Here is a 25,947-nt window from a genome sequence, read left to right as displayed (position 1 = left end):
CCATATGTAGACCCAATGAAGTAGAACACTGTCATGGAACCTTCAGTTCAGTGAGTTGAAGTAGAACACTGTGATGGAACCTTCAGTTCAAACAGTGAGTTGAAGTAGAACACTGTGATGGAACCTTCAGTTCAAACAGTGAGTTGAAGTAGAACACTGTGATGGAACCTTCAGTTCAAACAGTAAGTTGAAGTAGAACACTGTATGGAACCTTCAGTTCAAACAGTGATTGGAAGTAGAACAATGTCATGGAACCTTCAGTTCAAACAGTGATTGGAAGTAGAACAATGTCATGGAACCTTCAGTTCAAACAGTGATTGGAAGTAGAACACTGTGATGGAACCTTCAGTTCAAACAGTGAGTTGAAGTAGAACACTGTCATGGAACCTTCAGTTCAAACAGTGATTGGAAGTAGAACACTGTGATGGAACCTTCAGTTCAAACAGTGATTGGAAGTAGAACAATGTCATGGAACCTTCAGTTCAAACAGTGATTGGAAGTAGAACACTGTGATGGAACCTTCAGTTCAAACAGTGAGTTGAAGTAGAACACTGTCATGGAACCTTCGGGTTAAACAGTGAGTTGAAGTAGAACACTGTCATGTGTCTATGAAGATTTTCATTCTGTCATGGAACCTTCCGTTCAAACAGTGATTGGAAGTAGAACACTGTGATGGAACCTTCAGTTCAAACAGTGAGTTGAAGTAGAACACTGTCATGGAACCTTCAGTTCAAACAGTGATTGGAAGTAGAACACTGTGATGGAACCTTCAGTTCAAACAGTGATTGGAAGTAGAACAATGTCATGGAACCTTCAGTTCAAACAGTGATTGGAAGTAGAACACTGTGATGGAACCTTCAGTTCAAACAGTGAGTTGAAGTAGAACACTGTCATGGAACCTTCGGGTTAAACAGTGAGTTGAAGTAGAACACTGTCATGTGTCTATGAAGATTTTCATTCTGTCATGGAACCTTCCGTTCAAACAGTGATTGGAAGTAGAACACTGTGATGGAACCTTCAGTTCAAACAGTGAGTTGAAGTAGAACACTGTCATGGAACCTTCAGTTCAAACAGTGATTGGAAGTAGAACACTGTGATGGAACCTTCAGTTCAAACAGTGATTGGAAGTAGAACAATGTCATGGAACCTTCAGTTCAAACAGTGAGTTGAAGTAGAACACTGTGATGGAACATTCAGTTCAGACAGTGAGTTGAAGTAAAACACTGTCATGGAACCTTCAGTTCAAACTTTAACTAACACAGTGTAGAATCCCCTGATTTCAGTTCAAGCATTAGGCAGGAGAAGAACACTGATGGAGCCCCAAGCTCAAACAGTGGGCTGGACTAGAACACTCTAACATTTTTTTTTGTATGTATTTAACAGTCCTTGAACATAGAACACTCTAACAGTAGATTTCAGGGGAGGTGAGCCAGGGAGTCTCCAGCTCTAGAAAGCCCATCAGGAACCATAAGGATTTACCCTCCTTCCTGACTGATAACTGACTGAGACCCTATTATATATAAAGGAACAGGGCAGTGATTTCCCCCATACACAAGTGAATCGACTAGTGATGAACTTGCCACAGGATACAATAACCTTAGGAGTTAACTATTAACCCAGAGATACAGACTTTTGCTTTCTAAACTTATCGTCTCCTTCTGTCACTGCAGCCAAATGTATTCAGTATGCCCTTGGGAAGGGCCACAGAGGGGCCTGAAATGTGCCGTGTAGGGAATATTTCCAGCCTGAGAGCCGGGCACAGAACGCGTGAGAGTAGTACCAAGCTTCAATCCGGTGGAAACTGTGTGTGGTTTAGTGCTAGAGGCAGCGAAGGGGTTAAGTGGAACATAATTATGTAAAGATAAGGCAGCCAATAAACCCTGATAATATAAACATTGATAAACACAAAAATACATTCTATTTATAGGTACAGCGGTATTCTCTTACATACACAACACTGAAATACACAGCGGGGCCGGGGGGCACATATTGTATTTATATTAATGGGGCAGAGAGCAATGGGATATATTGTATTTATATTAATGGGGCAGAGAGCAATGGGATATATTGTATTTATTATAAGGGCTGCTATATTAAAGGGGCAGAGAGCAATGGGATATATTGTATTTATATTATTGGGGCAGAGAGCAATGGGATATATTGTATTTATATTATTGGGGCAGAGAGCAATGGGATATATTGTATTTATATTAATGGGGCAGAGAGCAATGGGATATATTGTATTTATATTATTGGGGCAGAGAGCAATGGGATATATTGTATTTATATTATTGGGGCAGAGAGCAATGGGATATTGTATTTATAAGGGCTGCTATATTAAGGGGCAGAGAGCAATGGGATATATTGTATTTATTATAAGGGCTGCTATATTAATGGGGCAGAGAGCAATGGGATATATTGTATTTATATTATTGGGGCAGAGAGCAATGGGATATATTGTATTTATATTATTGGGACAGAGAGCAATGGGATATATTGTATTTATATTAATGGGGCAGAGAGCAATGGGATATATTGTATTTATATTATTGGGGCAGAGAGCAATGGGATATATTGTATTTATATTAATGGGGCAGAGAGCAATGGGATATATTGTATTTATTATAAGGGCTGCTATATTAATGGGGCAGAGAGCAATGGGATATATTGTATTTATATTAATGGGGCAGAGAGCAATGGGATATATTGTATTTATATTATTGGGGCAGAGAGCAATGGGATATATTGTATTTATATTATTGGGGCAGAGAGCAATGGGATATATTGTATTTATATTATTGGGGCAGAGAGCAATGGGATATATTGTATTTATATTATTGGGGCAGAGAGCAATGGGATATATAGTATTTATATTATTGGGGCAGAGAGCAATGGGATATATTGTATTTATATTAATGGGGCAGAGAGCAATGGATCAATGCATGTACTTGTGTATAATTTATTATAGCAAGACGGGTCGGTGGTAGAAATTTAGTGAATGTCATTAAAGGGGTCGTTCACCTTTGAGTTAACTTTAAGTACAATGTAGAGAGAAATATTCTGAGACAATTTGCAATTTGTCTTTATTTTTTATTATGTTTAGATCTTTAATTATTTCAGTTTTTGTTCAGCAGCTCTCCAGTTTGGAGTTGTAGCAGCTATCTGGTTGCTAGGGTACAAATTACCTTAGTAACCAGGATGTGGTTTGAATGAGAGACTGGTTTATGAATAGGACAGGGCACGGATTGAAAAGAAAGTTAAAAAAAATAACAATAACAATAAAACGGTAGCCACACGGAGCAATAGTTTTTGGCTGTTTGGAAGAGTCAGAAGAAAAAGGAAAATAATTTGAAAACTATAAAAAATGAGTAATAACGACCAATTGAAAAGTTGATTAGAACTGGCCATTGTATAGCGTACTCAAAGTTAACTTAACACAATATTTAAAAAGCTTTCACACTTCACAATTCTGTTTGCACATTAAATGCACCGGCCTTGCCCAGCTTTATAAATAGAAACACGGGCAGGGCCACTATGTTCACTGTGCGGATAATTCTGCACTGTGCGAATTTGATAAATGACCCCCATTCCCTCTGTTTAAACAATCTCTCCTGCATACAGGCAGAAGCAGTAAGGGTTAATGACAGCCCTGATCAGTTAGTATGGTATAAGCCCTATTTTCCTGCCTCGTGTATAATTAATGGCCGCGGTTGGCTATTCGCATCTCTGCGCCTGAGAGCAGATGCCTTGGCAAGTCATTTCGCCCCTCGCCCCATACACGCACCAGGCGGGATTAGAGAGGGCGTTGCAGTTAGCGGTGTGATCACAATGTGCTATTTTGGGGACAGGATGAGGTCAGGCGCGGCTCTTTTTTTTAACACCTGAGGTTTTTTCTTGAAGCAAAGGAAGTGCAGATATTTAAACAGTTTATTTTGGTCCAATTCCTCCTTCCCCACCACTCTCAGTTCTGCCTGCTTCTGGCAAGAGCAGCCTGCTGTGAACCACAGCGGGGTCTCTGAGCGGTCTCTGAGGGGTCTCTGAGCGGTCTCTGAGGGGTCTCCGAGCGGTCTCTGAGGGGTCTCTGCAAGCACGAACCACAGCGGGTATCTGAGGGGTCTCTGAGCGGTATCTGAGGGGTCTATGAGCGGTCTATGAGCGGTCTCTGAGGGGTTTCTGAGGGGTCTCTGAGGGGTCTCTGAGGGGTCTCTGAGCGGTATCTGAGGGGTCTCTGAGGGGTCTATGAGCGGTCTATGAGCGGTCTCTGAGGGGTTTCTGAGGGGTCTCTGAGGGGTCTCTGAGCTGTCTCTGAGGGGTCTCTGCAAGCGCAAACCACAGCGGGGTATCTGAGGGTTCTCTGAGTGGTATCTGAGGGGTCTCTGAGGGGTCTATGAGCAGTCTCTGAGGGGGTCTATGAGCGGTCTCTGAGGGGTCTCTGAGAGGTCTCTGAGGGGTCTCTGCAAGCGCGAACCACAGCGGGGTATCTGAGGGTTCTCTGAGCGGTATCTGAGGGGTCTCTGAGGGGCCTCTGAGGGGTCTCTGAGCAGTCTCTGAGGGGTCTATGAGGGTTCTCTGAGGGGTATCTGAGGGTTCACTGAGCGGTATCTGAGGGGTCTCTGAGCAGTCTCTGAGGGGTCTATGAGTGGTCTCTGAGGGGTCTCTGAGGGGTCTCTGCAAGCTCACAATGCCACAGTGACTGCCCCCTGGCTTTCTCTACCCCTAATTACTGTGACAGAGAGAGAACAGGGGGGCAGAAACTTCAGACAGGGGGGGATTCATTTCCAAAGAAAGCACAAGGGTAAAGTGCAAAACATGGAAGCAAATTGCTATTGTCGTTACCCACAATGCAGCGCTTTCCCCCTGGAGTATCAGCCCAACAGGGGGCACATGTTAAAGGGAAAACTATACCCCCAAACATCATAGGACTCACACACAAACAAGCTGAGGCCCATATACATAGGGTTGCCACCTTTTCTGGAAAAAAATACCGGCCTTCCTATATTTTTCCCTTTTCCCCCTATTAATAATTAATAATTACCAGCCAGGCCGGTGCCAGCCCTGCACGTACATGCTAGGCCCCATCAGCCAATGAATGGGCAGAGTTCTGCCATTTACTCCCACACTACTTCCTGTTACTGTTAGAGCTGCATCACTTCCTGTCAGCTGATCTCTGAGGGAGCACACAGCCCATCACAAAATGGTGGATGAAGGGAAAGGATGTAAAAGGGCAATATTTACTGATATATATATTCCAGTTTGGCGAGATTCTTTAATAGGTCGCTTAATATAATATTAACTATGTATATATATATATATAATCTGCAACTTGTACATGAGGAACCAATATAGGTGCATTGATTTTATTACTGCTTCGGTGTGTAAACAGCCTCACTTCCAGAAAAGATGGCCACCCTACCAGGGCCTGGGCCTGGCGGCCTTCTTGTGCAGGGCCCTAAAGTGAAAGTGGTTATGAACAGAAGCTCACCAATGAGGGTAGTTGTTTGGGGTAAATGAGGTTTCCATAGTGTTGGCAGAGGATATACTGGCTGGGTATGCATGATGGCCTACTGTGCCAGTCTGGCCCTCCAGCTACTATGCTATGGGTAATTTAACGTTCATCTGAGTAAGGCAATTGCTAATCGCTGGGTTACCTGTGTAGAGTAGAGAAAATCCTGGTTTCTTATGAATAAAAGGCACACTAGGGGGCACATTTACTAATCCACGAATCCGAATGGGAAAAAATCAGATTGGAAACGAAAACTTCGCGACTTTTTCGTCACCGTCGCGTTTTTGTTCGCATTTTGCGCGATTTTTTCGATGCCGTCACGACTTTATCGTATTTTGCGAGACTTTTTCGTCGTCGTCGTGATTTTTTCTTATTGAGCAATTGTAAACGGCGGAAAAAACAATATGATTTTTTTGCGACGGCGACGAAAAAGTTGCGACAATTCGCGAAAAAGTCACAACGGCAACAAAAAAAATCACAGAAGGACTGAGATGCCCAGACCTACAGTACCAAGCATGGATAGAATGAATGAGATGCCCAGACCTACAGTACCAAGCATGGATAGAAGGAATGAGATGCCCAGACCTACAGTACCAAGCATGGATAGAAGGAATGAGATGCCCAGACCTACAGTACCAAGCATGGATAGAAGGAATGAGATGCCCAGACCTACAGTACCAAGCATGGATAGAATGAATGAGATGCCCAGACCTACAGTACCAAGCATGGATAGAAGGAATGGGATGCTCAGACCTACAGTACCAAGCATGGATAGAATGAATGAGATGCCCAGACCTACAGTACCAAGCATGGATAGAATGAATGAGATGCCCAGACCTACAGTACCAAGCATGGATAGAATGAATGAGATGCCCAGACCTACAGTACCAAGCATGGATAGAATAAATGAGATGCCCAGACCTACAGTACCAAGCATGGATAGAATGAATGAGATGCCCAGACCTACAGTACCAAGCATGGATAGAATGTAAATAAATACCTTTGGGGGCGCTCTAATGGAACATAGTGCTCCTACTTACTAACCATAGTGCCGTCTTTGTGCCTTGGATTACATGGCCCTCACGGAAAGCCATCAACTTTGCTTTAGTGACTGGCACTGGTATAAATGTTCTTCCCTTGGCCCCAGCGCCCTGCCCCCCCCCCCCCCCCCCATTCTTTGGGCACCTCTCTCTCTCTCTCTTGTGACACATTTTCTATATAATACATTTGCATATTTCCTTCAGAAAGCTAATGCAAATTAGTGCTGAATGGCTGCCGTCACCGCGGGTTTGTGTTTATTCCCAAATAGCAAATGTGTTGGGCTGTGTCCCTGTATGGGTGTTGTACTGTGCTGCAAGGAGAAGCCAAAGCCTAAACAAGATTACAGCTAGAAATGTTGCATTTTATATATTGAACTTACTGTTCCAGCCCAGAGGTCCAGCAGCCCTGTAGCAGTAATGATATACAGGTATGGGACCCATTATCCAGAATGCCTGGGACCAAGGGTATTCCGGATAAGGGGTAATTTGGATCTCCATACCTTAAGTCTACTAAAAAATCAATAAAACATTAATTAAACCCAATAGGATTGTTTTGTATCCAATAAGGATTATTTATATCTTAGTTGGGATCAAGTACAGGTACTGTTTTATTATTACAGAGAAAAGGGAATCATTTAACCATGAAATAAACCCAATAGGGCTGTTCTGCCCCAATAAGGGGTAATTATATCTTAGTTGGGATCAAGTACAGGTACTGTTTTATTATTACAGAGAAAAGGGAATCATTTAACCATTAAATAAACCCAATAGGATTGTTCTGCCCCCAATAAGGGGTAATTATATCTTAGTTGGGATCAAGTACAGGTACTGTTTTATTATTACAGAGAAAAGGGAATCATTTAACCATTAAATAAACCCAATAGGGCTGTTCTGCCCCCAATAAGGGGTAATTATATCTTAGTTGGGTAAAAGGGTCCATTCTTAAAGGTGTCCATTGGTGGTCTCCATGTAATTACAGTTCTGTATCCAACTAGAAATTTGCAGTGGGATAATAGGCCTTTAGGAAGGGACTAGGTACAAATGACAGACCAAAGGTTGAGCCTTGCTTCTGTCGCTCTCAGTGCCAACCCTATACTTGTTCTCTCCCCAACCTCATTGGTCATTTTGCCCCCCTCCATCTCCCCCCACCCCAGCCCTCTGTTCTCTATCTCAGGCTCGGTGCTTCCTTTTTGTGGTTGGAAAATTCTCTGCTGCTGTTTTGCAATAACCCGTCAATGAAGTTTCCATCATGTGACTCCTTACAGCGCGACCACAAAATCACATACAGGATTGCTGTGCAACAGAACGTTTCACCATTGTGCGCAGAGAAGCACACGCAAGTGAGCACACACACACAGCCACTGGCCGCTGCTTCACTATAGAGCTTGCAATAGGCAAGGCCAGCAGGGAGACGCAATGCACAATTCCCCTCTTGCACAATCACCGTTCCACTGCCCAAAGCCCATAAAATCCACCCATTTAGCTTAGTCTAATTTTGGAGTTACTGTGTTATGGTTGGTGGATTTTAGTGGTTTGTCACCTGCAAAATACTGGCACCTCAACACCCAATTCATTGTACTGAGAAGGGCAAAGTGGCACAGAAAGAATTTGCTTATGTAAATGTGACTGCATCCAGATAATAGATAGAGAGGGGCAAAACAGGGGAAAATCAGGGAGGGAGGCAAAGGACAGAGGTAAATAGTTACTATCATTTCCCTACAGAAATAGGGGTTGGTAGCACTAGGTAGGTACCTAATATATAGGGGCAGAGACAGGGGAAAGTGTTGGAAGGGTTACTGCCTGCCCTGCTCTCATTTCCCTACAGAAATAGGGGTTGGTAGCACTAGGTAGGTACCTAATATATAGGGATAGCGACAGGGGAAAGTGTTGGAAGGGTTACTGCCTGCCCTGCTCTCATTTCCCTACAGAAATAGGGGTTGGTAGCACTAGGTAGGTACCTAATATATAGGGGTAGAGACAGGGGAAAGTGTTGGAAGGGTTACTGCCTGCTCTGCTCTCATTTCCCTACAGAAATAGGGGTTGGTAGCACTAGGTAGGTACCTAATATATAGGGGCAGAGACAGGGGAAAGTGTTGGAAGGGTTACTGCCTGCCCTGCTCTCATTTCCCTACAGAAATAGGGGTTGGTAGCACTAGGTAGGTACCTAATATATAGGGATAGCGACAGGGGAAAGTGTTGGAAGGGTTACTGCCTGCCCTGCTCTCATTTCCCTACAGAAATAGGGGTTGGTAGCACTAGGTAGGTACCTAATATATAGGGGTAGAGACAGGGGAAAGTGTTGGAAGGGTTACTGCCTGCCCTGCTCTCATTTCCCTACAGAAATAGGGGTTGGTAGCACTAGGTAGGTACCTAATATATAGGGGCAGAGACAGGGGAAAGTGTTGGAAGGGTTACTGCCTGCCCTGCTTCTCATTTCCCTACAGAAATAGGGGTTGGTAGCACTAGGTAGGTACCTAATATATAGGGGCAGAGACAGGGAAAGTGTTGGAAGGGTTACTGCCTGCCCTGCTCTCATTTCCCTACAGAAATAGGAGTTGGTAGCACTAGGTAGGTACCTAATATATAGGGAAAGAGACAGCGGAAAGTGTTGGAAGGGTTACTGCCTGCTCTGCTCTCATTTCCCTACAGAAATAGGGGTTGGTAGCACTAGGTAGGTACCTAATATATAGGGGCAGAGACAGGGAAAGTGTTGGAAGGGTTACTGCCTGCCCTGCTCTCATTTCCCTACAGAAATAGGGGTTGGTAGCACTAGGTAGGTACCTAATATATAGGGGCAGAGACAGGGGAAAGTGTTGGAAGGGTTACTGCCTGCCCTGCTCTCATTTCCCTACAGAAATAGGGGTTGGTAGCACTAGGTAGGTACCTAATATATAGGGATAGCGACAGGGGAAAGTGTTGGAAGGGTTACTGCCTGCCCTGCTCTCATTTCCCTACAGAAATAGGGGTTGGTAGCACTAGGTAGGTACCTAATATATAGGGGTAGAGACAGGGGAAAGTGTTGGAAGGGTTACTGCCTGCCCTGCTCTCATTTCCCTACAGAAATAGGGGTTGGTAGCACTAGGTAGGTACCTAATATATAGGGGCAGAGACAGGGGAAAGTGTTGGAAGGGGTTACTGCTGCCCTGCTCTCATTTCCTCAGAAATAGGGGTTGGTAGCACTAGGTAGGTACCTAATATATAGGGGCAGAGACAGGGAAGTGTTGGAAGGGTTACTGCCTGCCCTGCTCTCATTTCCCTACAGAAATAGGAGTTGGTAGCACTAGGTAGGTACCTAATATATAGGGAAAGAGACAGCGGAAAGTGTTGGAAGGGTTACTGCCTGCTCTGCTCTCATTTCCCTACAGAAATAGGGGTTGGTAGCACTAGGTAGGTACCTAATATATAGGGACAGTCACTACTGGCAGTCACTAGGATGCTAGGAGTTGTACAATACATGTCTTTTGTAAATGTATTATGTATGTATGTATATCTTTATTTATAAAGTGCTACTTATGTACGCAGCGCTGTACAGTAGAATACATTAATACAAACAGGGGGTTAATAAGATAATAGATAAATACAAAGTATAACAATAAATACAAATAAATACAAGATACAGTAACAGTTGTAATAAGTTAAGAGTCAAAGGCAACAAGAGGATGGAGGTCCCTGCCCCGTAGAGCTTACAATCTATATGGGAGGGTAACTTACAGACACAATTAGGCAAATATAAGTGCATTATATGGAATATTATTCTAAAACAGAACCTGATGGTAAATGCAGCCTTCTTATTGCTTGTTTTGGGTTACTATCCCTGCTACAAAGATTTCCCACTTTCTATTACCTTTATATAGTGATGTTATTTTAATGGGCACATTGAGAAACTGGGTGTGTTGCTGAAGATGAGGAAGAAAGAAATGCAAATAATAGGGAGAAAGGGAAAATGCTTACGGGAAGGCAGAATAAAGAAGTGATAGAATGGGGGATGGGGCACGAGGGGGACTTTAATAGCTCTTGGATCTGGCATTTCCCACACCTTATGGCTGTTCCAGCAGTCTAAAACTGCTAAAATCTCACAAGCCGTTAAACTAGAAAATTATAAACTAAAAAATAATTTTACCTAATGAAAAAGAAAATATAATTCTAAGCAGCTTTCCGATGTAATGAATCATTGTGACCGCCCTGTAAATGCAATTGCATTTGAATGCAGTCCTTGTACTGGTGGCTCTGACTTTTGAATCGATGCAGCAGAAGCCACATAATACAGTGGCACAGTAGGTTTGGATACTGGTTACGCTTCGGCACTAACTGGCATCTTCCAACAGGTGGTATCACGGGTACCTCTCAGGCCCCGACGCTGAAAAGTTGCTGCAGAAGACGGGGGAGCCCTGGACCTTCCTGGTTAGAGAGAGTCGCAGCAACCCGGGGGATTTTGTCATCTCCATCCTAACCCCAGAGCAGAAAGATGGGGTGCACAAGGTGACACATGTCAAGATAAATACAGAGGTAACTATGATCAGCACTGGATTTCTATTGGCGGCTGCCCGGATGCCAGCTTCCTACATTGCCCCCCTCCTAAAGGATTGTGTATATATGTACATCATTCGTTCCTGCATCCAGAGCACAGGGGACAGGGTGCGGGGAGATTCAAATAGCAGGTAAGATCTCCCACGTACTTAGTACCCAGTGCTCCAGGTGTGAGTGAACTTCAGGTGTGTCTAGGTGGCATCTGTGCCGCCCTAGTCCCCGGGTGCTTGTGGCCTTGTCCCAAATCCAGGACTGACTGTGATACATTACTTTATATTTCTATAAAATACAGTCTGGTCATTTCCCTATGGGACCAAACTGTAAGTTATATCCTTATAAGGGGCTACCCAGAGAAACCCACACAGATATGGGGAGAACACACCACGTGAACTCCTTGCAGACACCCAGGTCAGAATCGAACTCAGGCCCCGGCGTTACAAGTCAGCAGAACTAACCACCATTCCTTCCCTTGGCAGAAGAATAAGGATACATATAATATCGGCAGGGAGAAGTTTGAGTCACTTACAGACCTTATTGAGTGGCACAAGAAGAAGCCGATCGAGGAAGCAACAGGGAGCCATTTATTCCTAAAGAAGGTAAGTGACCACCATTCTCCTCCCTCGGTTTCTCTAATTCAATGCAAGAAAAATGGCCCCAATACAAGGGAAAACACATGTGGGGAAAGTAAGGCTTTTTAGAAGAGGAGGGGGCTGGAATTTGTGATTTGGCCTCCTTATATATACATTATTGTAAATAACAGTACAACATCTTACAATAAATGTCCCCGCTCCATTTGCTCAAGTCACTAACGGGGTCGGACTGGTCTGGTTGGACTCCTCCTGATCATGGATGGAAGGGAGAAGGTCAAGGTACATGTGGGGAGTTAGAGAAGGAGGGAATCAGGTATTCCACGTGGAGGACTTCAAGGCTGGGATGGGGGGATGAAGTAAGAGCGCTCTCAAGTCTCCATAGCTCCATTAACCTTTACACACCTTCTAAGGTACCTCCAGGTCATAAATCATACTTGACCATGGGAAAATGAGCAGCCCAGGAACAGGGAGTCACAGCTCATGACCCAGGTTATCCAATAGGGGCAGACAATATCTCCTCCCTGCAGGGAGATGCCTTGCAGAGCTATTGCTAATGGGCCCAGGTCTCAAAGGGAACATACACCTTCTGCTAATGGGCCCAAGTTTCATCCACAGTGAATGTACCCCTGTTACTATAATGGGTTGGTTCTGTCTCCCACAGCCATGTTACTCCACGAGAGTCAATGCTGCCGACATTGAGAATCGAATGAAAGAATTAAACAAGAAGTCGGAGCAAGATGAGGCGGCCAAAGCAGGATTCTGGGAAGAGTTTGACGTAAGCTTCAACCCCAGCAGTTCCTCTTGCTATTACCCCAATTAGAACTGGCGCTTTCCATTCCCTTGTCTTTCTCTTATACCTCTTTATTCTATTCTGTTCTATGGCGTGTTAGCGCTCAGTGGCAGCACCAAGCTCTAACATGCATCCAGAATAAAGACCCCAAGTCTATAATTCAATTAAAGCTCACCAATGTAAACACTGGGTGCAGTCACATATATAAACATTACAGTCACATTTTTACTTCCTTATATGATGTCATGCATAGTACTGGCAACAGGCTTATCTCCTATTGGCTGTGTCTCCTGTCAGTCTGGCACTGCTCCCTGTGCCATAACAGTATATTAGTGATAGGCTGAGCCTATGCCATTGCAAGGGAGAAATTAACCAATGGGCATTCCATTTATGTAACTGGTAAGAGAGCACAAGCATTGAATGAATTGGTCCAATAGGAAACAAGTAAGGGCAAAGCCTGTAAGCATACAGGAAGTCCTCAGGTTCAAAATAGGCCCCTCCCATCCCCTCAGAATACTGATCAGAGAGACATAAGGACTGATTTAACACACTGAGAGCATTGTTGGTAGTTTAATATAAAGGTGAACAACCTAATGTATTCCAAAATGGAAAGTTGTATAGTTCCTGTCTCTCTTTGGCGCTTCAGGAAGGCCACATAGCGGTTGCTCCATGTTCTGTGAGTGTTAGAGCCCCTAGTGCTCACCATATAAACACAGATTAGCCAAGTGCCCACTCTGGCCATTGGTTCCCTATCTGTGGTACTTCCCCCCCCCCCCCCCGGGTGGGCTTAGAGCAGCCGATCCTTCAGTTATGGCCAAGAGCTCTGAACCCCTGCACTAGACTAATAGGCCCAATGAAATGACTTTATTCTGATTTCTCTTCTTGGGCCCCCCCACAGGCTCTACAGAAACAGGAAAACAAGGTGCACAATGACCGTAAAGAGGGACAGAGGCCGGAGAATAAGAGCAAGAACCGCTACAAGAATATTCTGCCCTGTGAGTCCCTCCTTATCTTTGCTTCTTTATTTGACCCCCACAGGAAAACTATCCCCCCTGAATGACTACTTAACCAACAGATAGTTTATATTATATTAAAGGTGAAGGAAAGGTACAGTTACTGGGGGGGGGGGGGGGGGGTGGTACAGTTACCAGTATGTGGGTATCAGGTAAGTGACTACAATCACTGGGGGGTGCCTGACATTTTGTGTACCTTTCCTTTTTCTCAAAGTGACCTATTAAACAATCTCGCCAAACAGGAATATATATATATATCAGTATATATTGCCCTTTTACATCTTTTCCCTTGAGCCGCCATTTTGTGATCACCTAACAGGAAATAATGCAGCTCTAACTGTAACAGGAAGTAGTGTTGGAGTAGAAAGACACAGCTCTGCCCATTCATTGGCTGATGGGGCCTAGCATGTATGTGTGCCTTGGCTTGTTTGTGTGCACTGTGACTCCTATGATCCCAGGGGGCGGCCCTTAGTACATAAAATGGCAGTTTTCTATTTAGGATTACCCAATGGCACATACTACTAAAAAAGTATATTTTTATGAAATGGATTTGTTTAGATGAAGCAGGGCTTTACATTTCAGCTTATTTTACACAATATATTCTTATAGACACCTACATTATTTGGCGGGTATAGTTTTCCCTTATCTATGATCTTGCTCGGAACCTAGACTCAGGCCTTATATTGTACAAGGGTAAATAGTTTTTTTTACATGTGTTGTTCTTGTGTATTATAAACTAATAAAACAATAATGCTTGTCAGGGGAATAAAGTACACACCCCTAGTATTATTGCTGATCCGATCATACACCAACATGTTCTAGGCAAGATGGTGGCACAGCGATGCCAATTAAGGGGAGTGTACACTGTATGTGTTTTCTGGTCGTGTTCTAGATCATCTGTAATTAAAGTAGGAATTATTAGTAGAGTAAGTAAAGCCAGGAGCTTTATTGGTCTGTTGTTGTTATAGAGCAAGGTCTCCCCCTAGTGCACAAAATGTTACCAACGATTATATCCTTACTACTCATGTAACTGGAGGCCTACCCCCACTGACTACTGGCTCCAAGCCCCGCCCACTGACCTTGGGAAAGAGAGCAGCCCAGTAAAAGGCAGTTATTATGATCAGAAATCCATGCCTTGGTATGTGCTGCTGTAAATAGCTTTGCTCTCATTAAAATGGGCCCAGTTCTGTCCCCCAGAGGGCCTAGACTGTAGAAAAACCTCACAAAAACAGTTCTGCACATGGCATTTAGTGTCTTATACCCCATAAGTCCCTTCCGCTGGTCGGTATGTTGTTCTCAGCTCTCAGAGCAGGGTTGTTTTATGGAAATCATGTGCCCTGAGCCCCCCCCCCCATAATCAAATGGCAGAAAAAGCCCCTATTACAGTCCCCAGAATCCTTTGAAGGCTTATATACTTATAGTTATAGAACCCAGCCTCATCCACTTACCATCTCTAATACTTGTCTTTTCCATTAGTAATCTTTCTCCACCATGATGCCCTTCCTCAGGGTCAGACTGGGGTGTACGGGGCCCAAAGGGACTGCTGCCTGGGGGCCTTTGCGATGTCAACGCCCCTCCCCCCAATGCAAACTACACTTCCTCCTTGTGGCCCCCATGGGGGGGGAGATGCGCCTGCAGTTAGCAGAGGGAGTGGGCCTGGGTCAGTGGGAGAGCCATGGCCCATGAGGGTCGGGGCCCCCCAGGTTTTTCCCAGTCCCCACGCAGGCCCAGTCTGACCCTGCCATTCCTCTTTATTTATCTTTAAATCATAATTCTTCTTATTTTATAGATGATCACACAAGAGTTATACTGAAATGTGGAGACAATAACACTCCTGGCTCCGACTATATCAATGCCAACTATGTCAACGTAAGTAAGGGACTGGGGGGGGGGCTTGGGATATACCTGTCTCTGCCACGGGCAATCTTCATTACCCAGGGTTCCCGCTCCACTGCTGTGCGTTCCACTGTGAAACACACGGCCATCTTTCATTTTTTACAGCAAAGTAAGTAGCACGGCGGAGCAGGAGCGGCAGTGCCTGGGTGGTGGGCCCTCAGTCAGGTACCTGGTGGGCCTCAGGTTCCCCAGTCAGACTTGTTTTAAACACAGCACTAGTGATGAGCGAATCTGTTCCGTTTCGCTTCGCCGAAAAATTCGCGAATCTTTGAAAAGATCCGCGAAACGGCGAAAAATTTGCGAAACGGCGAAAATGTCGTGCGACAAAAAAAATTGTCGCCCGCGGCTATTAGTTTGTCGCACGGCTATTGTTTCGTCGCCCGCGGCTATTGTTTCGTTGCGCGGCTATTATTTCGTCCCGCGCGGCTCTTGTTTCGTCGCCCACGGCTCTTGTTTCGTCGGCCGCGGCTCTTGTTTCGTCGCGTGGCTCTTGTTTCGTCGCCCGCGGCTATTGTTTTGTCACACGGCTATTATTTCGTCGCCCGCAGCTATTATTTTGTCGCACGGCTATTGTTTCGTCGCGCGCGCTCTTGTTTCGTCGCCCGCGGCTCTTGTTTCGTCGCCCACGGCTATTATTTTGTCGCGCGCTATTGTTTCGTCGCCCGCGGCTATTATTTTGTCGCCCGCGACTATTCTTTTTTGACGTGCGGCGAAATTTTTCATCCGTTTCACGAAACAATCCGCCAATGGCGAAACGCGGAAATTCGCCGCGAATCCATGCCTGGCGAAACTTTTCGCCCATCACTACACAGCACCTGAAAACTCCAGATCCCAAGCATTCTGGATAACAGATCCCATACCTGTATACTATAGTGCATCCGATAGGCCACACAGGGATCCATGGGGAATGGAAGTGCCAGTCTGGCCATCTTTTCTCTATATACATTGAATCACACCGGTTACTATCACCAATTGGTTCTTGGGTTTGCACTAAATGGGAGAATATTATCATTTGTAACTGTCGTATTCTGAATTTCTAATTGCCATACGGTGCGAATTCTATAATAAAGCGCTGCTGACGAGCTGAAACCCCTTTGGCAGGAAGTGCATTTCTGCTCTGAAGCAAAAGAGGGAACGTCCGATATCTGAGCAAATGGGAAGAGCCTTGTGAAACACAGGAAACGCATAAGCGCCGACTGCGGCTGTCAGGGGTATACTATCTGTCAGAAAGGGAAGTCGCACACATACGCACACACACACGCACTTATATATCATCCATGTCATCATCAGCGTGACAAACGCTGCCATTAGTATAAACCAACCTGCCAAGAGATCTGTCATTTTCAATTTGCTATGGTTGGATTTAATTATTTTATTCTATAAAGAATGTACAGTATCACAATCATTGTATTATTTCACAAGGGGAACTACAGCTTCCGAAGCAAAATTTGTTAAAGAGCCCCACACAACACAGAAACCCCTAATACCCCTATCACTGTAACCTGTTCCTTTAAACAGTAGGAATAAATCCCATTTATATGCAGAAATCCAGCTGCAAAGCAGCTCTTCTCTTTCTGCATCATTGGAAATCCTGGCCGGGGAGGAGGGACTAAAACACTGATGTTACAGACAGCATGCAGGAACTACATAACCCACAATGCATTGCACTGGGATGTTTCTTTCCTTGCTGACATCACGTGTGCAGCAGGGAATTGTGGGATTGGGAGGATACAGGCTGAGGACAGGCAACCACTGTTACATTTTGAGTCTCAAAGTAGTCAGCCAGATCAGCAGGGGAACAGGGGGCGGGGCTTAGGGAACTGATCCAAACCAGATTATTACATTAAAAGTAATGAAAAGGCTGCATATGTTTTTAATTGATGTATATTGCAAAGTTGCTTGAAATTATGTTTACTTTTTAAAAAGCTCAAGTTGTGTTTGGGTGGCGTTCCCCTTTATTAAGTGTTTATCTAAGCCCAAAGCAATTTTAAGTGTGACTTGTATTAAAAGCACTTCTCTTGGTTTCCCAATCAGAACCTGCTATGGGCAGAAGGTGAACCCCCAAAACGTTTCATTGCTTGCCAAGGTTGCCTGAACTCCACCACAGGGGACTTCTGGGAGATGGTCTGGCAGGAGAACAGCCGCGTGATTGTAATGACCACGAAAGAGATCGAGAAAGGCCGGGTGAGTATCACATATATCTGTGGGTGCTGGGGGGAAACATTAGGGTGCCTATAGATGTACCCAAGAGAGCGATGGAGAAAACCCCAACCTGTGGCCCAATACCCACAAGAAAGAAGCGTGTAGCAAAAAGAACAGAGAGATTCTTCTGATCCGCCCAGGATCTAGTGACAAGCTACCCTCTTTCTCTTCCCCAGTCCTCCTGGAGTCGCCCTAGATGCCATAACTTTACCCCCTATTGTCATAAACCTGCCCCCGTTAGCATCACCAGCTGCCCCCTTTGTCACCCCCCCCCCTTGCTGGTCAGTAACTTTCTACTAAAAAAGGTGACAACCCTAGGTTTGAACACAGTCTTCCTCTCATGGTGGCTCCCAACCTTGTTGGGCCTTGAGAATTCTAATCTCCTGAATCTCCCATTGTCTTGACTTGTGCAGTCAGTAGTCACATCCCCGTGTTCTTGATCCCGCAGGAATACACATATAGTTACATAGGGTTGAAAAAAGACCAGAGCCCATCAAGTTCAACCCATCCAAGTAAACCCAGCACACACAACCTATACTTACCAATCTATACACTCACATACATAAACTATATATACAACCAGTAATACTAACTGTAGATATTAGTATCACAATAGCCTTGGATATTCTGATTGATCAAGAACTCATCCAGGCCCCTCTTATAGGCATTAACAGAATCTGCCATTACAACATCACTAGGAAGCCATGACCCCTTTTTATCTTCTCACTTCTCTCAGACAAAATGTGTTCCGTACTGGCCAGACGTGGGGACCAATATGAAGGAGTTTGGACGGTTTTTGGTACAGCTCATGAGCGAACGTGACACCAAGGAGTATAAAGTCCGACTTCTCCGCGTCTCATTAACAGAAAGTGTGAGTTTGAGCAAATCTTCTCTGCGCCTGAGACCCATAGGCCCGTTTCTCTGTCAAGCTCTCCTGCCCTTCTCTGTACCCTTCCAACAGGCAGATAGAGCTCTTCTTCATGTATATAGTACAGGTATAGGACCCTTTATCCAGAATGCTCGGGACCCAGGGTATTCCGGATAAGGGCTCTTTCCATAATTTGGAACTCCATACCTTAAGTCTACTAAAAAATCAATAAAACATTAATTAAACCCAATAGGGCTGTTCTGCCCCCAATAAGGGGTAATTATATCTTAGTTGGGATCAAGTACAGGTACTGTTTTATTATTACAGAGAAAAGGGAATCATTTAACCATTAAATAAACCCAATAGGGCTGTTCTGCCCCAATAAGGGGTAATTATATCTTAGTTGGGATCAAGTACAGGTACTGTTTTATTATTACAGAGAAAAGGGAATCATTTAACCATTAAATAAACCCAATAGGGCTGTTCTGCCCCAATAAGGGGTAATTATATCTTAGTTGGGATCAAGTACAGGTACTGTTTTATTATTACAGAGAAAAGGGAATCATTTAACCATGAAATAAACCCAATAGGGCTGTTCTGCCCCCAATAAGGGGTAATTATATCTTAGTTGGGATCAAGTACAGGTACTGTTTTATTATTACAGAGAAAAGGGAATCATTTAACCATGAAATAAACCCAATAGGGCTGTTCTGTCCCAATAAGGGGTAATTATATCTTAGTTGGGATCAAGTACAGGTACTGTTTTATTATTACAGAGAAAAGGGAATCAGTTTTAAAATTCTGAATTATTTGATTAAAATGGAGTCTGTGGAAGACAGGCTTTCCGTAATTCGGAGCTTTCTGGATAACAGGTTTCCGGATAAGGGATCCCATACCTGTACTAACAAGTTATATGGCACCTTATACGCAAACTCTCCGTACACCATAGAGATGGTGCCCAAAACCTCAGCACTGAGAAGCACAAATCCAGAAAAGGACATTTACATCATAAAAGCTGACTGATGATCAATGACAATTGAGAGTCATGAGTTCAAGTAGGACCTCAAATTGTCTCACTTTACCCCTATATTTAGAAATTTGGAACGAGATGGAGAGGAACCTGCCCTTTTCCGCTAGGTTCCATAAGGCAAGTCTTGTTGTTGAGGCTTTTGCTCCTGACTGATTACTTTTTCTTCATCATCTGTCACTTCTTAGCCAGGCTTATTCCCCCTAAATAAAGTGCCCTATTGTATGCCTTTGCAATCCCAGACTGAAAAGAGTCGCGATATCCATCACTATCAGTACCTGACCTGGCCAGATCATGGGGTGCCGGCAGACCCTGGCGGTGTCCTGAGTTTCCTGGAAGAGGTTAATAGCATGCAGGAGAGCATGCCAAGGGCCGGAGCCATTGTAGTGCACTGCAGGTAAGCCCATAATATCCCCCTTCATTGGCTCACATTCCATCCCTATGGAACAACAGCACCAGGTTTAGAAAGATCTCTTCTTTAGTTCAGCTATGCACCACTCTCTCCATACTCAGTTGTGTCTCTCTTGCAGTGCTGGGATTGGCCGCACAGGAACCATTATCGCCATTGACATGTTGTTGGACTTGATTCAAATGAAAGGTGAGAACGTGCGGAGATAGAAGGAACGTGAGTGGAACCAAGAGTGGAAATGAGAGGAAACATAGGTCCCAATGAAATAGAATGAAAGACTTCACCTTTAAAGGGAAGTCCAGTTGAACTACAATTAGGGTCTATTTACTGTAGTGCCACTAAAATATCTTCCATGGAGTCCAATTAGCATGGGCTGCACCACAACTAAAGATGTCTCTTCACTCAGCCCTCTAATCCGACTGTTTCCATTCTTCCATTGGCCATACTTTCCCTCCTTCCTCTGTAGCTTTCTCACTCACAATTGTACCCCAATATTCCTTTATCTGTGCCTCCCCCAGGGGTGGACAGCGATATCGACGTGCAGAAGACCATCCAGATGGTGCGAAACCAGCGCTCAGGCATGGTGCAGACTGAAGCTCAATACAAGTTCATTTACTCCGCCATAGCACAATTCATTGACTCTACCAAACACAAGTTGAAAGCAATGGAGGTACCAGAACTGTGTAAAATGGGTTATTGTCGGGGGCTATGTGTAATTCTAACCAGGACTTATACTCCCCCACTACTAGCTGCTGATCTCCTAAAATGTGTTTACTTAGCAATCTTGATGGTAATTTTGGTGTTTGGGGTTGCTGATCATTTTCTATACTGAAATCTTCATGATATCCCAGAGCCAATTCCATGTATAATACCCCAGAACCCACAACAGATAAATACAGAGCCAATTCCATGTATAATACCCCAGAACCCACAGCAGGATAAATACAGTGCCAATTCCATGTATAATACCCCAGAACCCACAGCAGGATTAAATACAGGTGCCAATTCCCATGTATAATTACCCAGAACCCAGCAACAGGATAAATACAGTGCCCAATTCCCATGTATAGATACCCGAACCCCAGGATAAACAGTGCCAATTCCATTAACCCAGACCCTGGGGATAAATACAGTGCCTATTCCATGTATAATACCCCAGAACCTTCACAAGCAGGGATAAATACAGTGCCATATTCCATGTATAATACCCCAGCAACCCACATGCAGGATAAATACAGTGCCAATTCCACTGTAATAATACCCCTAGAACCCACAACAGGATAAAATACAGTGCCAATTCCATGTATAGATACCCGCAGAACCCACAGTCGGGCTAAATAACAGTGCCGAATTCCATGTTATAATACCCATGAACCACAGCAGATAAATACAGTGGCAAGTTCCATGTATAATACCCCAGAACCCACACTGCAGGATAAATACACGTGGCCAATTCCATGTATAAATACCCCAGAACCCCACAACAGATAAATACAGTAGGCCAATTCCTATGTATAATACCCCAGAACCCCACAAGCAGGATAAATACAGTGGCCAATTCCATGTATAAATACCCCAGAAGCCCACCAGCGGAGATAAAATACAGTGCCAATTCCATGTTATAATACCCGCAGAACCCACACGGCAGGATAAATACATGTGCCCAATCCATGTATAATACCGCCAGAACCCACAACGGATAAATACAGTGCCAATTCCATGTATAATACCCCAGAACCCACAGCAGATAAATACAGTGCCAATTCCATGTATAATACCCGCAGAACCCACAGCAGGATAAATACAGTGCCAATTCCATGTATAATACCCCAGAACCCACAGCAGGATAAATACAGTGCCAATTCCATGTATAATACCCCAGAACCCACAGCGGGATAAATACAGTGCCAATTCCATGTATAATACCCCAGAACCCACAGCAGGATAAATACAGTGCCAATTCCATGTATAATACCCCAGAACCACAAGCAGGATAAATACAGTGCCAATTCCATGTATAATACCCCAGAACCCACAGCAGGATAAATACAGTGCCAATTCCATGTATAATACCCAGAACCCACAGCGGGATAAATACAGTGCCAATTCCATGTATAATACCCCAGAACCACAGCGGATAAATACAGTGCCAATTCCATGTATAATACCCAGAACCCACAGCAGGATAAATACAGTGCCAATTCCATGTATAATACCCAGAACCCACAGCAGATAAATACAGTGCCAATTCCATGTATAATACCCAGAAGTGCATTCCATGGAACCCACAGCAGGATAAATACAGTGCCAATTCCATGTATAATACCCCAGAACCCACAGCAGGATAAATACAGTGCCAATTCCATGTATAATACCCCAGAACCCACAGCGGGATAAATACAGTGCCAATTCCATGTATAATACCCCAGAACCCACAGCAGGATAAATACAGTGCCAATTCCATGTATAATACCCCAGAACCCACAGCAGGATAAATACAGTGCCAATTCCATGTATAATACCCCAGAACCCACAGTGGGATAAATACAGTGCCAATTCCATGTATAATACCCCAGAACCCACAGCAGGATAAATACAGTGCCAATTCCATGTATAATACCCCAGAACCCACAGTGGGATAAATGCAGTGCCAATTCCATGTATAATACCCCAGAACCACAGCAGGTAAATACAGTGCATATTCCATGTATACAGAACCACAGTGGATAAATCATGTATAAATACAGTGCCAATTCCATGTATAATACCCCAGAACCCACAGCAGGATAAATACAGTGCCAATTCCATGTATAATACCCCAGAACCCACAGCAGGATAAATACAGTGCCAATTCCATGTATAATAGCCCAGTACAAATGGCGGATAAGGGATACAAGTAGTTGTGAGGTGGGGGCGCGTAGGAAATAGCAGTGAGGTTACACAACATTGTTTTCTTTGTTTCTGCCCCACAGAACAGAAATGCGACAGAATCTGAATATGGGAATCTGGGGGCCTCCCTAACAAAACCGAAAGTGACAAGAAGTTCCTCGAAGTAAGATTTGCACTCAGATCCTATAACAGCTGCCGAAAATGATTGTTTTAGAAGATTTAACGAAGAAAGCAGGCCAGCTCAAAAGTGTTACTGGGGTGTGGCAGGTATAGCGCCAACCGCTAGCCAATGAGAGAAGGTGTGAAATCCCCTCTGTTTCAAAGGAAACCTATAGCTCTTCACCCACAAATAGCCCTCCTCTACTCTATTGGCCATTTCCTTGTAGCAAATAGTGATTCCCAGTCCCTGCCCCCACTCTGTAACTGAGCTATACACTTTGTGAGAAGAGTTGCTTTTAAAGGGAAAGTATAACCCACGAAAAAAATAATTGACCAACAGTTTATATTATGTTAAGTGACCTATTAAAGAATCTCGCCAAACGGGAATATATATATCAGTAAATATTGCCCTTTTACATCCTTTCCCTTGAGCCGCCATTTTGTGATGGGCTGTGTGCTCCCTCAGAGATCAGCTGACAGGAAGTGATGCAGCTCTAACTGTAACAGGAAGTAGTGTGGAAGCCAAAAGCAGAACTCTGCCCATTCATTGGCTGATGGGGCACTGTGAATATAATACAACTCACTTATTTTCTATGACTTGCTCCTGTTCTTCCGGCTTTAGCCAGGGAGACCTTGGCTTGCCCAATGCTGGTGTTTGGGCATTTTCTGTTGTTGGCGTTTGAGGAGGAGGAGCTAATTCACATAGGGAAGTGTCCATGGTGTAACTACTGTAGATAAGATGGACCTAAATGTTTTTACTATGAAGGGAAGTAGGGCAAGTCTGGGCTGGTAGCAAATAGCCCCTGGGAATTATATTTTTATGGTTATTTAATAAAAGGCACCAATCAGCAGGTAGCATGTACAGGTCACCTGTTTAAAAACAAACATCATATTGGTTGCTATGGGTTACTGCTCCTGTGCAAACTTAGTGCATTTTGAGCACATTTTACATGAAAGACTAGAATCAAGCATGGGAAGCAGCCATATAACTGGGGGGGCAGGGCAGTCCCCCTATATTTCCTGTTCATCAAGTGACCTGTAGCTCTTCCATTACTGCAGCACCAAAAAGCCACCTATATCCCAAAATACCCTCCCTATAGGGACCCATTTCAGTTAAAGTTAACTCTTTGTTTCAGCAGCTATCTGGTTGCTAGGGTCCAAGTCACCTTAGCAACCAGGGAGCGATTTGAACGAGAATCTGGTATATGAATAGGAGAGGACTTGAATAGAAGAAGCCTCACAGAGCAATAGTCTTTTGGCTGCCGGGGTCAGTGACCCCCGTTTGAAAGCTGCAAAGAGTCAGAAGGAGGCAAATAATTAAAAAAGAAATAATAAAGACCAAATGTAAAGATGCTTAGACTGTTCCATCCCAATGGAGAGTGAAAACCAGAATGATGCAGCTTCAGTCACCTGATCAAACTGCTTTCCGCCGGCTCCCTGACCCTCAATGGATTCAGCACACTCAGTGCCCCTATAATGGCCGCCTCGCTTGCTGTGAGGAGCTTTGAGTCCCAAGGGAGAAAAGCACCGTATAAATAACACCCTTCTATTTGTGCAGGAACCAGCCCGAGGGAACAGTCTATGAGAACCTCAATGCCGGAAAGCAAAAAGAAGAAGTGGTAAAGAAGAAATCATCCGAAAAGCAGAGATCATCGGTGAAAAAGAAGTGACCGGACTGTACGGTGCGTTATCAGCTCTTACTGCCCCGTAGCTAGTGGGGCTCATTCTCTGTGAGAAGTGACCGGACTGTACGGCGCGTTATCAGCTCTTACTGCCCCGTAGCTAGTGGGGATCATTCTCTGTGAGAAGTGACCGGACTGTACGGTACGTTATCAGCTCTTACTGCCCCGTAGCTAGTGGGGCTCATTCTCTGTGAGAAGTGACCGGACTGTACGGCGCGTTATCAGCTCTTACTGCCCCGTAGCTAGTGGGGCTCATTCTCTGTGAGAAGTGACCGGACTGTACGGCGCGTTATCAGCTCTTACTGCCCCGTAGCTAGTGGGGCTCATTCTCTGTGAGAAGTGACCGGACTGTACGGCGCGTTATCAGCTCTTACTGCCCCGTAGCTAGTGGGGCTCATTCTCTGTGAGAAGTGACCGGACTGTACGGCGCGTTATCAGCTCTTACTGCCCCGTAGCTAGTGGGGCTCATTCTCTGTGAGAAGTGACCGGACTGTACGGCGCGTTATCAGCTCTTACTGCCCCGTAGCTAGTGGGGCTCATTCTCTGCGAGAAGTGACCGGACTGTACGGCGCGTTATCAGCTCTTACTGCCCCGTAGCTAGTGGGGCTCATTCTCTGTGAGAAGTGACCGGACTGTACGGCGCGTTATCAGCTCTTACTGCCCCGTAGCTAGTGGGGCTCATTCTCTGTGAGAAGTGACCGGACTGTACGGCGCGTTATCAGCTCTTACTGCCCCGTAGCTAGTGGGGCTCATTCTCTGTGAGAAGTGACCGGACTGTACGGCGCGTTATCAGCTCTTACTGCCCCGTAGCTAGTGGGGCTCATTCTCTGTGAGAAGTGACCGGACTGTACGGCGCGTTATCAGCTCTTACTGCCCCGTAGCTAGTGGGGATCATTCTCTGTGAGAAGTGACCGGACTGTACGGTGCGTTATCAGCTCTTACTGCCCCGTAGCTAGTGGGGCTCATTCTCTGCGAGAAGTGACCGGACTGTACGGCGCGTTATCAGCTCTTACTGCCCCGTAGCTAGTGGGGATCATTCTCTGTGAGAAGTGACCGGACTGTACGGCGCGTTATCAGCTCTTACTGCCCCGTAGCTAGTGGGGATCATTCTCTGTGAGAAGTGACCGGACTGTACGGCGCGTTATCAGCTCTTACTGCCCCGTAGCTAGTGGGGCTCATTCTCTGCGAGAAGTGACCGGACTGTACGGCGCGTTATCAGCTCTTACTGCCCCGTAGCTAGTGGGGCTCATTCTCTGCGAGAAGTGACCGGACTGTACGGCGCGTTATCAGCTCTTACTGCCCCGTAGCTAGTGGGGCTCATTCTCTGCGAGAAGTGACCGGACTGTACGGCG

General features: G+C 44.9%; 1 protein-coding gene across 1 annotated transcript in view; it reads left to right on the top strand.

The window, feature by feature from the left end:
- Nucleotides 1–25,947, top strand: part of ptpn6 (protein tyrosine phosphatase non-receptor type 6) — a 42,578-nt gene that overhangs the window by 11,841 nt on the left and 4,790 nt on the right. The window contains 12 exon segments of the mRNA NM_001123456.1: nt 10,869–11,049; nt 11,547–11,666; nt 12,322–12,435; nt 13,349–13,445; nt 15,253–15,332; nt 17,394–17,543; nt 18,298–18,432; nt 19,699–19,853; nt 19,987–20,054; nt 20,384–20,535; nt 22,838–22,917; nt 24,472–24,595. Of these exon segments, the coding sequence (NP_001116928.1) occupies nt 10,869–11,049; nt 11,547–11,666; nt 12,322–12,435; nt 13,349–13,445; nt 15,253–15,332; nt 17,394–17,543; nt 18,298–18,432; nt 19,699–19,853; nt 19,987–20,054; nt 20,384–20,535; nt 22,838–22,917; nt 24,472–24,583 (1,444 nt within the window). The 3' untranslated portion in view covers nt 24,584–24,595.

The sequence above is a fragment of the Xenopus tropicalis genome, chromosome 7 (genome assembly GCF_000004195.4).
Source record: "Xenopus tropicalis strain Nigerian chromosome 7, UCB_Xtro_10.0, whole genome shotgun sequence".
In the NCBI taxonomy this organism is placed as follows: Eukaryota; Metazoa; Chordata; class Amphibia; order Anura; family Pipidae; genus Xenopus; species Xenopus tropicalis.
This window is presented reverse-complemented; position numbering and strand designations above follow the sequence as displayed.